This window comes from Rattus rattus, chromosome 1 (assembly GCF_011064425.1).
Source record: "Rattus rattus isolate New Zealand chromosome 1, Rrattus_CSIRO_v1, whole genome shotgun sequence".
Classification (NCBI taxonomy): Eukaryota; Metazoa; Chordata; class Mammalia; order Rodentia; family Muridae; genus Rattus; species Rattus rattus.
In genome coordinates this window covers 88479364-88495337 of record NC_046154.1, presented here as the reverse complement: position 1 = coordinate 88495337, position 15974 = coordinate 88479364, and the positions used below count along the sequence as shown (strand labels likewise).

Below are 15974 nucleotides of genomic sequence, written 5' to 3'. Positions count from 1 at the left end.
GGGATCGAACCCCCAGGGCCTTATGCCTTCCTAGGCAAGCGCTCTACCACTGAGCTAAATCCCAACCCCTTTTTTAACAATCTTTAACGCTATTAATGCACTCATTAATTTAACAAGTATATTTTAGCATATGTACTATTTTATGTATACTATTCTCCTGTTACATCTCGTGAAATCAAATCACCAAAATATTAAATAAAGTTCATACATGATGTATGGAAATGTTCGTACAACTTAGAGACTCTAGTCCCCTGTGGGTACAGACAGGTAACATTGGAGTTAACACATGTATCGGGGGACTTTAAATCATCAACCATCTTTGATTCTTCCTTAGTTATGACAAAGGCCACATGACTCATTCTTGTATGTGTCACAACTCTTTAATTTTCCCATGTGCCCTTTTTGTCTCTGGCCACTATTCTAATCTTCACCTATTATCAGATCCTGCCACAGATAGATGGAATTCTCAGGAGTCCCAAGAAGTCAATGACTGAGTTTATGCATAGCATCATCATTTAGTATAGAAAAAAAGACTCCCATGTCGTACAGAAGCAAAGACAACAACTTCTGCCGTGTCTTGAATGTTGCACTTTGTCAATTAGCCCTTGCAGCCAGACTGGCAGAGAACCATGACTTCCTTTACATATAACATTTCCCTTCCCCTGCCTTGGGACATTTGCACATTGACTTTGTCCCAACAGAGTGCCACAAAGGTCCAGGACAGGTCAGATAACATTATCCATAGTCATTAGGTAAGACAACACGACATCAGGTTAACAGAGAAAGTAGACCCACCACCTTGCAGAGCATCAGTGAGAACTCTTTCTCTGCCCTCTATATTTTTAGAAAGAGAGTTGAAAAGGAAAAGCCAAAGATAGAGTAAAGCAAAGGAAAAGGATCAGAAAGGGAAGTGAAGTTGAAAAAATGACAGTCCTGTGCCTTATTTTCTAAAATAGCTTAAAATAAAAATGAGATTTGGACGTGGGAATTCTAAATAATTTATCTGCAATATTAAGCAAGAGAGAGGAATGCCTGGGAGAAGCCCTTAATTCAGTCTTATAAACTGATAGGCTTGGAAGGGATACATGTGGGCATTGTGCTCCAGACCTTCATAAAGGAAACTCCTCAATGATCTTCTTCACTGTGGCATGCCTCACTCCTTTAGAAAGCTACAGACACACTTTCCCTACCCAAATAGAACCCACTCAGTAGAAACTATACTTCGCTGACAGTGGAGAACGTTTTGCATACTGGTATAGAGTATACCTGTCTCCCTCTGTATCTGCCATGGGGAGTATGTGTGGGCACAGTCTTAGGTATATAGGCAAGAGCATGATGGCTCTCCAGCAGGAGTGAGATAAGCAGATGGGCAGTGACCACACTGATCAAAGTAGAGGGCTAAAGACCTAGTAGAAAGGAAGTTTCATCCAGGACTACCAGAATTATGTTTCCCGATGTCCCCAAACACTTTGGAGCACTGAAATAATTTTAATATTTAAAGAGGGGAAGTTTCCAAGGTTGTGGTCTAGAGTGTCCTCAAAGTCAAAATTATTCATAATGTTACTATGGCATCGTTTACTGCTTCTTTTCCATTCTCTTCTGAAAACACAATGAGGCTTTCCAGGCCTATGGAGCACGAAATGTTGTCAGCCCTCTGACAGATAATGGAGTACATACTATATATATTGTAGCTTTACAGTGCTCCCATTCATAGACATACTACTGCATGTCTATGAGTAAATATAGTCCACCTAAAACAAAAGCTCCTCATAAGGCTGTGTGCATTTATATGGATTCACAGCCTGAACAGCACGGTGAGGGAGACAGGTCCTGGACAGGTGAGGTAGCTAGTGCCCACATAAGGTGGGTGAATTACCACTGCAAACAAGGAGAAGATGCCATTAGCTTACATCAGAGAAGGTCATCCTGTCATAAATTGTAGATTGAACCTTATGTATGGTGGCATAATATTTTACAAAATAAAAGATTTTAGAGCTTGTCAGCCACAAAACTTAATTCAAAAACATTTAATGAATCCAAATCTCTTCAGGCAACACAATCCCGAGTTGTATTGGGCAGCCTCACTGAACACAGCTATACTTTATACAGTTCATGCCCTTGCACCATTAATGCTGATGGATATTTCCTTAAAACACCTCAGATTGAAGACTATTGGATATTATGGACTGCAATGTTTTAATTATTCACTCAAAATGGTTTTGCTTATATATAAAATTAGCAATGTAATTAAAGAAAGCAAAGACTTTAATATTTCCCTATTATCATGTCTCGGCATGCATTAAGTTGATAATCAGGGTTGTATTTTGTTATAAAATTTATTTTTTATGATGTTGGCATCGTTGATTTAAATTTCATTTGTAAAAAATTAAATGAGCCTTGGCTCTGACTTAAAACAGAATTTCCAGCAATTTTTGAAATGGCCCTAAACATACTTCTGCCAGTTCAACATAATATTTTGTGCAGTGCAGTATTCTCGGCAATGCTAATTATAAGATTAAAATATCAATCAACTCTGCAAAGCCATTGAAGATACTCTACATCTTGTAATAGTAAATATTGTCAAGATTTACAACTTTATGTACAATCAGACAAGCATATTCCTATCATCAGTATGCAATTGTGCTTTGGCCTTTAATATGTAACTCCATTATATGTATATAGCCAAATTCTTTTAAAGTAAGTTTGCTTAGGACTTACTGTCAAGAAGTGTTTACATGCCCACTTAGAGTATGTGGAATGGTAAGACGTGCGAGTTCTAAAGACTACTGTAAATGCTCTATGCTGAATACCTTCAAGGATAAAGGTCCTGAAGGGAAGGGAGCAGCTTTTGCTTGTTACTAGAATTCAGGCAATCAAAGATGCTGTCTGAGTTAATGCCAGGATAATGGCTGAGGCAGTGATAAGGGAGAAAAATCAGAGTTGCGAGATATGTGGGAGGTAGAATCGGTAAGTATTCCCCTTGGCTAAAATCATCTCGGTCACTCTGCCACTTGTTTGAGTAACATAATTTCCAGATGTCACTACACACTTTCATTCAAACCAAATGTGCTAGTCAGTGAAGTCTGCTCCTGGCTTGTTCTGACTCTCTTAAAGGGTAGTGTGCAGTTGATAATCTAGTGCAAGTGTGGGGGCCCCTGAATGTCTGAGCTGATTCCACCCGCTAAGGACTACCTACAGCCTCCTGTATGCACTTACTATGTTCTTGCCAGGAAAAGGCACCGCTCCATTCTTAGGGCATCTTATTACACATGCTGTGATCCATTTGGCTCAGACTCCTTTACTATTCTTGAAGAAATAAACTTTTCCATGGGCCAAACTCTAAACTTTATTTCACAACTCATTTCCAACCTATTTATCTTTGTGTGTTTAAATTTTGGGACTTCCTAAACTAACAGAAAACTCCCAAAGTCATGAGCAAGGCCAGACATATCTGTAAGGTTGAGGAAAGAAAGTACAGGGCAGAATTAAAAGTGGTGTTCCTCACCCTGTCACTGCCAACTACTCTGTACCTTTGAAGTTCTTCAAGTTCTCCTAAGATGGTGTCTTACTTACAGAATGAACAACTTAGCTATAAGGCCCTTTCTTAACTCCATATTAATATGACCTAAGAGTTTCATTTTTAAATATCTGTTGGCTGTCCACTACATTCAATTAACTTTACTCCACAGTTGGAAAAAATAACAAACAAAAGAAACACTTCAGGGGTTGGGGATTTAGCTCAGTGGTAGAGCGCTTGTCTAGCAAGCTCAAGGCCCTGGGTTCGGTCCCCAGCTCCGAAAAAAAAGAAAAAAAAAAAAAGAAACACTTCTGTACACAGAAAACTGTTACAATCGAATGTTTAGAGAAAAATCTATTTTTCACAGGTATGTATTTTTAAAAGTATTTACCATGCTACATTTATAAGCCAGAAACAAGATGGCTGAGTTTGACTAATGGAAATCCCACGTAGCATCACGTATGCAAGTGTTGGGTTTTGCGTGAGACATTGCCATGTGGTGCCACGTGGTTTCCTTCTTTCCTGTATGTATGAATGCTTGCTCCATTATTCTCCATAAAATGTTTCAGGTGTGCTGAAGCTCCTATCTTCAAAAAGAACTTTGGCATCATCGTGTCTGTGTTCATATCAACAGCTACAGTGAACATTCACTTAGATATATAATGGATCTCTATATAGATTTTCATAAATTTACACTTGGAACAGCAGAAGTGTGTATGAATATATGTCTGTACATGTCTGTGACCTTCTTCCTGATGGACCGCTTATATAAAAATAAGCTATTTTTGCGTAGTCATCATATATGTGAAAGGATATGTAATGATAACAAACTAACAGGACTTTGTACCTTTTTTTCACTTCTCCCCTGTTTTTTTCTATTCTTGTATTCTTCATCACTTCCTCATCTCCTTCCCTCCTTCTTTTCTCTCACTCTGTTTCTTTTTCTCGGACCTCTCTGGGTCTTACAACCATATATCTAATCAACTTCACAAATGTGTTCATTTCTGACCCTCATTAAGGAATTTAACTCATGGTCTCTGATGAGCTCTTTGACCAAACCATAGATGTGTGCTCTACATTAGCATAACGTTGTCCCTTCTGACATGACCGGAACAGAAGATCTATAAACACAGAGAGCACTATTGAAAACTTTCTCCCCAGGAACTAGACTAATACAGAGCATGTACTCAGGACTCTGAAATTATTATTTTAATATAGAGATACACATATTGATGATGGGTGGGTGGATAGATAGATGGAAAGAAAAAGAGTATCGGGACAGAGGGACAGGTAAATGGGTGGATGGGATAATGGATGGATGGACAGATGGAAGGATGAATAGAAAAAGATAAATGATTGATGAATAGATAGTATCTATTTCTCTAAACAGTGTTTTCTTTAAAAAGACAAGTGTTTTGTCCCTCTTTTGTTTAAAATTTACCATGAGCTCTTCATCTATCTAAGTGTAAAGTTCAGGTCCTTTAATGGGTCATACAGAACACTTCCTGATGTTTTGTTTAACCCGCTAGCAGCCTTTACTACTTTTTTTTTTTGAAACTGTAAGTCTTCTTAACTTGCCTTCTTTCTCACCCATTGTCTATACATGAAATGCTTCCTCCCCGAAAGACTTTCTTTCCTAGACCCTCATTTCTTCTCACGATGTAACTAATATAATTGTGAGCATGTATTAAAGACCCCATTTCATTTGCATTTTAAAACCATCTTATGAAGTAGGGAGCATTGGAGTCGATATCATAGCCTAAGCGGAATAGTCAGGATTTTAGCTCAGCTCTAATTGCTTTAAAGCCTAACACATTGTTTAGATCGACAGTATCCATGTCTTCTACTAACTAGAAGAGCTTTGCTCAGCTATCTGACGCTTTGTTTGCTCTTCCTTAAAATGAGTTTACTTGCTCTCCGAATACAGAGAGCTGAGGCATGTAATATGATTGGTGCATTGCCTACACGAAACGTCCAGTAAGTGTAAGAAACGTGGTAGTATTACAAATAGGTTTTGTGAAAGTTATGGTTCTTTTTATATTTAAGAATCTGTCTGTAATGACCATACAAGTAGAGGCCTTGCTAAAATTGTTACTCCTATGTGTCTATTTGAGCATAATAATCAGACTTACCTTATCCTTTGGAAAGCATTCAGTCCCTCTGCTGACTAACAAGAAAACAGAAAGGAATGATAAATCAAACAGATTTGTCATCTTTGTTCTCCTGTGGCTTCCCCAACTGATAGTCATTTTCTCCAAGGATGGGAGAACGATCACTTTATCCCTTGCCAATTCCAGGGAAAGCACATGAAAAGGGTGGAATGTTCACCTGGCACCAACCACTGGACAGCAGGCTCTAAATTGCCGTCTTCTTTTTATAAATACCATATTCGCAAGAGATAATTGTTAGTTGTTGAGCAAATACTGATCAAATATATTCTATACTGTGGGTAATCTATACAGACCAGATACTGTACTGATCAAAGGTTCTCAGCATTGAGTAAAATAGAACTGTGAAATAGGGACAGAAATATTCAGTCTTATAAGATTTTGAATATGATCTTTATAGTTAATTAGTAATTAGAGGATGTTCTTAATATCATGTAAACTGTTGTTTTTGATAATAAATACTAGATTAATAAGAGATCCCTGTGTCCTCACAAGCCAAAGTTGAGAGTGGACTGCAAAGTAGATAGGAAGACTTCAGTTAGTTGAAGAATCATTCTGCTTTTTCCTTTAACCAAGAGTTACTTTGAGAAAGCATTTTCTATTAGTAGAGGATGAATGTAATCAAGAAATCTTGTAATTGTGATTTTATCTTCTCGGTCTGCTGTGTTATTTATGAAAATGTGTATTTTCCGTGCCTCCATTTGTTCTCTAATTTTCTTCTATTTGACACAGTTTGTAGCATGTTGATTCTCCCTCTATGAGAAAGGGTAAGAATGTAGAGGGTGTTAACAACCTCCACTGTAATAACAGCCACACACACACACACACACACACACACACACACACACACACACACACACACACACACACAACTGTATTTTTTTATGCCTATGTTATGATGAGTATTGTTGCATTGTAACATTAAAACAAAGTATTGTAAGACTAAGGTTATTTTTCTTCCTCTTTACTTAAAAGTATCCAACATACTTATTCCCTAAACAGACATTACTATCCAGTAATACTGAAGGAACAAATGACATGATTACTAATACAACTTGAAATTATCCTATCTTGTCCTCACCAATGATCTCTGTCTGTCACTGGACTTTCTTAAGTTGTGATTAATTTTCTCAGCAGCAACAAAAAGGGTTCTCTGTATGTGACCTCATCAGTAAAGAATTTAGAAATTGCTTCAGACTGTTATCAGTAAAGATGAAGCATCATTTTTTTCCTGAGGAAAAGTAGCAACATCAATTTTTTCTTTTCTCACTCCCCTGTCCTTGAGTGAAAGTGGACATAACTCAGAGAAGTTCAGTGGTGTGGAATGATCTCATGTAGGGAGATGGAGGAGTACAGATAAAATGGTCCCAAATTTGACTTTGTAGCTCTGTCATTCACAGTTTATTCTCCTCCCAGGATCTCTGTCTAAAACATGTATCCCATCTTTGCTCCCCTCTTCTGCTAGTTATTTTCTAGTGTTTCTGTTAAGTCTAAGCAAGTTGTACCAGTGTCAATGATACTATTGGGACTCTAATGTTAATGATTCCTGCATATAGCAGGGACTTCATTGTATAAACTTTTGTTTAATTAATTCTATGTTTCTGAACCTTAATTACGTCATTTAGAAAATGAATCTATTCATGAATTAAACAAATTCATGGGACATAAAAGGCGTTCAGAAGAATATCTCTTTTATTCTTTCTATATAGAACATCAAAGTCTCTCAATGGAAACTTAAGAAGGAAAGTTTGACTATTTTTTTAGGAGGTAGACACTTCACTTCAAATGTTGGGTGACTCATCTGAGATCTCTTTTGCAGGGTTAGGGATGAGCTGGTTACTTTACATATAGCAGATTTCCATGACACCAAGATATACTCTTTCATCTCTAAGTTCTCATCAGACATATCTTTCTCTGGGTTTGTGGGAAACTATGAAAACAAGAATGTAGCAAGAACTCATTTTCACCTCTTTTCTCTATAGGTCACCCAGATGTTGAACAGCCCTGTAAATCCAGTGTCCGTACCTGGAGTCCAAATTCAGCTGTCAACCCGCACACAGTCCCTCCAGCCTGCCCTGAGCCACAAGGCTGCTACCTCGAGCTGGAATTCCGCTACCCCTTGGTCCCTGAGTCTCTGACCATCTGGGTAACCTTCGTCTCCAGTGACTGGGATTCCAGTGGAGCTGTCAATGACATCAAACTCTTGACTGTTAGTGGAAAGAATATCTCTTTGGGTCCTCAAAATGTCTTCTGTGATATCCCACTTACCATCAGACTCCGGGATGTGAGTGAGGAGGTATATGGCATCCAAATCTATACTCTGGATGAACACCTGGAAATTGATGCAGCCATGTTGACCTCCACTGTAGACAGCCCACTCTGTCTGCAGTGTAAACCCCTGCAATACAAAGTGCTCCGAGACCCACCTCTGCTGGATGACGTAGGCTCATTACTCCACCTCAACAGAAGATTCATGGATATGTAAGTGCATTCTCCCTCTCAGGAGCTGATAAAATGGATGGGATGTGGAAAGTGTGGGGAAAGTCAGAAGGTCCTGGCCTAAAAGGAGAAAGTTCATCTCCATCAGGCTTAATTCTATAGATTGTATTCCAGTGCTGAGTGTAGGATTCATGCTAATAAGGTAGAATTGCTATAATGGGAAGGGTCAAGGATGGGGTCAGAGGGGTCAGAGGTGAGGACATTCTCTTGTGATATTCATTTATCTCTCTAAACCTTGGTCTTTTCAATAGCAAACAAGGAAGAGTGGTTGGGATTAACAATGATAAGTCCTTTATTACTAATGAAAATAACTTTTCTGAAAGAACAGAACTTTGATAATGATTCCTGTTTATGTAAGCTTGAAGCAGATTTGTGCATTCTGATTGTTTCTCCACTGTATGAAAATGGTAATGTAGCAGCAGCTTCAGGGGGACTTGCACACACGACTAGGCAACCTTGTGAAAATATTCCTAGACATTGAATACCTCTAGTCACAATTTTTCTGCTTCCTGTATTTCCTGAGGTAGAAATGAGTTCTTAACCTCTTTGATCATTAAAGACCTTACAGTGTAGGGATCCACTGATGCTTTTGTGGGTAATAGGGTGGATATTCACCATGCTTGCCTTTAACATTTATATGTTAAGCACTTTTCTGCCACTTTCTTTACATCCTCATGATATGTGTCTTTTAGAAAAGAAGAATTCCTGTAGTGAGGTCATTAGTGTTGTATCTTTCTGTGTGTGCTTATCAGTTTTCTGTTCTTGTGGCAAAAAAAAATTGTCACTTGGACATTTTCCTACTCAACATTATTAGAGCCAGGACAGTACATCATTATATGGAACATAGAGTAGGGCACAGATGCTTGATTTATACAGTCCTGAAAGCAGCGAGAGAGCTCCATTTTATCATAGGTCCATTCTCTAGAGATTAGTAAGTTTATGAATCCACAAATAAATTAATCTTCTGATGATAACAAAGCCTTTATGATCCAATCTCCTCCCAAAGGCTGCCACCTCTGCACTTGGCTTCAATGGGAACTGAAGCTTTGATCCACGAATTCTCCAGTGACATTTAAGATCCAAACCATAGCATCCTGTCTACCAGACAGAAGGCTATAATAAAGGCAGTGTCACTCATTCATTTCATGCACTCTACAACCACAACCCTACAGTCATTATCAATTTGCAAAGAAGGGGAAAAGAGGCATTCAGACATGAGGTCACTTGTTTGGAGAACAGTGAAGAGATTGGAATGCAACCCCAAGTCAGTTGGTCCAACTTATGTTCCATCAAAAGGGTTGCTCTAACTTCTATTTTGGTCTTAAGTAAAAAATGGTGGAGGCTTAACTGCCTAATTTGAGTGAAGACTCTGTGCAGTCAATCAACAAACCTTACATAAAACTTCCTATGTGCACGAAATGCAGGTTGGAACATTGTGAATAATGGAAAGAAGCTCAAGGGACAGATGCTTCATATTTAGCCTTAGTCCACCTCCTTCCTAATATTAGGTAATTGGTCACTGTCTTCGAGTGCTCATTTCTCCTCTGTTTGATAAACTATTGAGTTGCATGACTTCTATAAGTTTGTGAGGCTCTCTCTTCAGTTCTTAGATGACATGAGACACGATCTCCACTCTGTGTACTCAAAAATATTTACTAGGCCCATCATTAATGGAAACCAAATTCTGGAAGGAAATTTTTAATCTTTTTAAGAGACAGGATCACTTTCAAACACTTTACCAGCACTTCCTTTTAAATGTCAGCAATTAATGGGCACATCTCAGGCAAAACCTCACCCATTCATTGAGTGAGAGATAAAGAACATCTGTTTAAGAACTTAGAGAGAACACTTGGTTTGTGTTTGAGAATGTACTTAAAACTTAAGTACATTGTCTTTCCGTGAAAATATTCCACAACCCTGTCTCACCCATCCCTCACTTGTCCGGACTGGTGAAGTTCTGTAAATTTGTAGCCACTTAAGACTTCTTTACAAAATAACAGGAGGAAAGAAGTAATAGATGCCTTAAAAACCTCAGTTTAAACATGGCTTTGATTTTTTGCCTTGATTTATGAGCCTGTGAGAACTGACATGAGTTGATAAGTGCAGAATGGTGGAAATGAAACTGAAGAAAAGCCATCCTGAATTCTATTCTCTGCTGCATCTTCAACTCACTCTGTGGCCATGGTTGACTCACTTAGTCTCTCTGATCCATAAATGCCTCAGTTCTGTGAGAGTGATAGTGCTCTTAAGTTATAGCCCCTGAGTTAGGTTGCTCCTTTCAAAACCTAAGATCCTTTTAAATGGCTGACTTCTCACCTTTAGTCTCCCCCACCTGCCTCCTTGTTGATTTAATAGTAAGAGTGAGCTCTAATGATCAGGACTGTAAACATCTCTGGATGTAATTGTAATATGTGATAAAATTTCACACCTACTACTCTTAGGCAGTCTCCTGGCATGGGGCTGTAGAGCTGCATCAGCCTCCCTCCGTCTCTGGTCAGCCTATTGAATCAGAAATCCCATGCGCATGGCCTTTCCAGGCGATTCTCTTGCTGGTTACAATTTAAGAGCTACTGCTCTTGGTGAGCCCTCTGGCCCGAGAATTGCCAAGTTTTTATTCACTCTTAAAGCTACTCTTCCAATTTACAAGTAAGAGTGGAGGACCGTCTATATAGCCTTCTATACAGGGAACTGGGGATGCCAAGAATCACTCAGACAGACCTGTTCGATAAAAGAACTCAACCTGTGGGCTGAGCAGAGGCCATCCCCAGGCCTCTGTGATAGAAACAGTAGTTCCTATGCCACCTCACATCCAAAAACCTCACAATTAGACCCATGCAACAGTATGCCATTTGGTAGGATTTTGGTTTTAGGTTTTGGCACTTGAAGCAAAAGACTTTGTTCAGTCCCTAGTATGTGTTAAGTGCCAAACTAAGGTACTGATTAACCTTCCTGTTTGCCTTTTTTTAAAAAAAAATGTATTTATTTTTATTTTATGAGTATCTTTCTCCACGTGAACATATATGTACCACAAGAGGATGGAGGAAAGCATTGGCTCTCTCAGAAACAGAAATTACGGAAAGATGAGCGCTACCACGAGGGTACAGAGAACAAAACTTGGGTCCTCTGAAAGGCCAGTGAGCGCTCTTAACCATTGAGCCATCTTTCCAACACTGCCTGTTTGCCTTTCTGGAGAGTCACCAAAAAGTTCTTGGAGACTGATAATGGTTTGGACTGGGCTTTCTCAATTGAATGTATTCAGAATCACTGACAAATGAAAGGAAAATTCATCACGCGAGTCCATCCACTATTTCAACTCCTCTGTTATCTCTCAGTAATTTGAGTATCAAACCCCACACAATTATGTGTGAGAGAGAAAGTAAGAGTTAGAGAGGGAGAGAGAAGGAGAGTTTGCTGCTTTTAAGGTTTTTTTTTTTGTATCAAGAAAATTGGCTTTTATACAAGTTCTATATAAAGACTGTTTGGGAGAAAAGAAGAGGGGTGTTCCTTTTTCTTCTGACTCAACCCATTACATGATTCCCTTTGACCTTAGTCTCCATTTTTTTCTCTCAACAAAAATATTTACCCTTTATGTTATCTGCGCTAGAGATAGTTTCATAAGGTGTGACATTGATGGAGAGAGCCTTCTGTGCTTACTCCATGGAAGTTTCTGGTAGACGGATTACTTTTGGCCAGGACGAGAAAGAAATGTGGAATGGTTCCATCTTCTTGGGAAAAAAACAAAAACCAAGAAAACCTACATTGTATGAGAACTAACACTAGCAGAATTAAAGGGCCAGAACCAACTTTGCTAATAACTAACTCAACACATGACACCGAGACACATTTTGTAACCTTTTGGGCCTCAGTTTTCATCCCTATACAATACAAAATGAAGGGCCAGCACATTAAGATTTTGTGTGTGGAAAAGATACCTTAGGTGAAAAATGAGTTTTATACCTTTTTTTTTACACTAAAAACATTCAACAGGAATCACGTAGCATAGTTAGTCTTCATGAGACTCTAACTGGCTCACAAAACTTTACTGGAGTCGGTTATCTGTGACCAATGGCAATCGTTTATTTATTTATTTATTTATTTATTTACTTATTTATTTATTTATTTGCTTTGGCTTAAGTGTCTTTTTCTCACTTAAGAAGCAAGTAAGAAAACCAAACCTCAAAATGATGGAAGCATCTTTGAATGGCTAGGAAATGCATAGCCAGATTCAAATTGAGATCGAATTCTAAACTGTCTTGCCCAGCCACTCTACAACACACTCTCACGTCAGAAGACACAGTTTAGGAGCTTGGGAAGTGCACTGAGTGTCCACTTTCTAAGTACAATGTATAGAATATGGGGTTACAAGGCAGAAGCCGCCAGCCAACAATTAGGTCCAGTGGCCTGCGGCTGTGATCAGAGAATACACATTACACAGCTGGTTCTCTATGACCCTGAATGGAGTAAAAAGAACAAATTTTTTTTTGTGTGATTCCTTGACTTTGACAAAGTCCTTAGCTTCTCCAAAAATGAAAAGTGTATATAACTGATAGATACATACATAGATATATAGATAGATACATAGACTCATAAATATATACATATGTACTATATACATATATAATATATAGATTGATAGAGACATAGATACATAGATATGTACATACATAGATACATATATAGATAGATATATAGATAGAGAGATACATAGATACATAAATACACAACACATAGACCGATAGATACATATGTTCACAGATAAACTGATAGTTACATAGATAGGTATATACATACATACATACACAGATAAATTGATACATAGATAGGTATATAGATAGAGAGATGATAGATACATACATATGTACATATGTGCATAAAGTGGTGTTAAATCAAACCAGAAAGAGCAAATAGCTGCTCACTCATTCATCTTTGTATCTGTCTATTTCACCCATCTCACAATCCATTCAACAAATCTTCATTGGCTACCTATTTGGTGCTCTGCTCTGTGTTTGGAAATGAAGATGGGGTGGTAATAACTTTTCCAAGTTCTCAGCTACATGGGAAATAGTGTTACCTCTGTAAATGATGCTCTAATGGAAGACTGATTCCAACAACTGAAAAAATGAGATCTAAATTTAGAACTGAAATATAAATTTTTCAAATTCTGTATTGCATTTTTTTTCTTTTAAATTGGATCTGGAGTAGAGGAAAGGGAGGAACATAAAATTCAAAGAGAATCAAAGACCCTAAAGCTTACAGGATGTGCCTAAGTGCATGTCAAACACTTACTAAAGGCTACACATAGATAGCATCGATGACCTTAATAGTCATAACAATTCCCTTATTCCCAGGCTGTAGATAATGACCTGAAACTCCACATAGGGAGGGAGACCATAGAATTTACACAGCTATAAGATCTGAAGCTTGTTAAGTAGGTGGCTGTATTGACTATTAATTTTCATTCTTTTTGTTAGCAGTGCTCTCCTTTTATTCTCTTCAAGTGCAAAAACAATAACATTCTTACACATTTTTATTTCCCAACTTGCTTAATTGTTTACCCAGTTGTATGCACTTACCAATTCTCTCATATTCAGACTGTTGTGCTCCCAAATTTATACCTGCCAGTTTTACCTCACCTCCCTGACATTCTCAGTGTAAGTTTGGAGTAATGGAATTGTGTTTTCAAGGTGTAGGTATATGTTCTTGTAGCTCTCACTCCAGAATCTACATATCAGATCCCAAACACTTCCTTTAGAGTCCTAATGCTCAGAAACTATGTTCACCCATGTGAAACCATCAGTTCACGTGTCAGTTTCTTTTCTCATCCAACACTATGATGGTTTTCACTTGAATCCAGGTACTTTCTGGTTGCTAAGCATGCAATAATGAGCAGAGACAAAAAAAATCTTCTTGCTTTGATTTATTCTTAAAATACAGTTGAAAAGACAGTAAGAAACAAGTACTCATATGCCAAGGTAAAGCAGACATGTGTTGCCAACTTAAGGCAACATTTAGCTTAATTCAGGGTCAGCTGAAGGCACAGGTGGCTACTGCCTGCTGTTTCTAGGGCTTTTCAGCTGAGTCATCACTTTTTTTCTAAGCCCCATTTGAAGGTCTTTCTATTATGTAATTATCCACTTGGTTTTTGTATTTATTCATTTGCCATTCATTCATCCACTAAGTAGCCAAAATTCAGCATAATCATTTTCAGTAACACATTTCACTTATCGTCTGTTCTGTGTCATGTACTGTGTTTAGACTAGACATAGCTTTGATCAATCTGTGACTCCATCTCCCCAGTTTAAAGAGGACACAAATGGGAATGGACACAGTCATACATGAAAAGTGCCATGTTAAAAGGAGCACAGTAGGATCATGTTAAATCCAAGGAGTGATGCTAGCCTGGTTTGAAAGGAGAGGATGGCTTACTAGAGTGACATTTACACAGGTCTGAAATAGATGGAAACTTTTGCTCACTGAAATTTGCCATGGCTCATGGGTGGAAAACAAGCTATGTCCAGCAAGAATGATGAAAACAAGTGAGAATGAGTAAAGAAACGAGTGAATGGACAAATTAATGAAGACAGGCAGGGAAACTCATAGGAGTATACGCTCAACCACACAGCAGAGTAGAACCTTCAAGTAGAAATAACGGCATTGTGGCTCATCTGTCTAGTTCATACATCTATTTCTTTATTATGAAGTTTTCAATTATTATGCAAAAAATGAGTTCCTTATGACAGTTCCGTGTTTCTGTATTATTATACTTTGCTCATATTCATCCCATTACCCCACTCTTGCTTTCCCAACCCTTATCATATCTACATCACTCTCCATAACAAGTCAGCAGTGCATAAATTTAAGCATAGTTTCGACATTTGAAAAAAAGGCATTCACGATTCGTCCGTTCTTTTCTATCCATTGCTCTCTTTTCCATTAATGCTCCATACTTTCATTTCTTCTGTCCCTCAGGTAGCTCTCCTTTGTCTTCCATGTCTGTCTGTCTATCTATCTGTGTTTTAGAAGTGGAGCTGTAGTACATCCTGAATTTGACTTACTTGACTGAACGTGATTCTTCAAGTCCTACCCATTTTCCTACAATTGAAATCACTTTGATCTTTACTTAAACTATTCTCTTATCACCACAAAACAAATGTTTCCCAGGTTACTTAGTCAGAGGCCATAAAGATTGGAGTTTATGTTGCCTCTTCTTTTTTTTTTTATTACATATATGAAAGTAAATGGTAGGACCTGTATTTTTGATGTTCTTTCTTTAAGGAATCTGCTGCAGTGGGTGTTCTTGTACAAATTTCCATGTAAGCACAAATATGTAACCATTTGTTTAGGGTCAATATTGGTAAATAGAATTGCTGGCACAGAAACTATAGACCTTTTCCATTTTAATGGATACCACATATAGCATTCTGAGAATGGAAATCATTGTGCACCTCATTAACTCTTTCCTCCATTTCAATCCATTACTTTGTCCCATCAGTAGTTGGTATACATATAACATAAATAGTGTACTCTGGTACACTGCAACCTGGGATGTCTTAAGCAAAGAAAGTCTCTTCTGTGATGGGTGAATTGTGAGGATTTGATGTTTGAAACATGCGTCCTCTTTTTGTTGAGATGGAAACTTATATTTCCCATTAGTTGATCCTGATTGTAAATTGATTGGATTATGAAATATCTAAAACATTAGCAAAACATGCATCTGAGTGTAATTAATCGAAGGGGAAGACTGACTGTGAATATGGGCTGCATCGTATTCTGGGGGCATAGATGGAATG

General features: G+C 38.1%; 1 protein-coding gene across 1 annotated transcript in view; it reads left to right on the top strand.

The window, feature by feature from the left end:
• The window catches only part of Pappa (pappalysin 1), a 188462-nt gene that overhangs the window by 39079 nt on the left and 133409 nt on the right, over positions 1-15974 (top strand). The window contains 1 exon segment of the mRNA XM_032902919.1: positions 7668-8166. Within this exon segment, the coding sequence (XP_032758810.1) occupies positions 7668-8166 (499 nt within the window).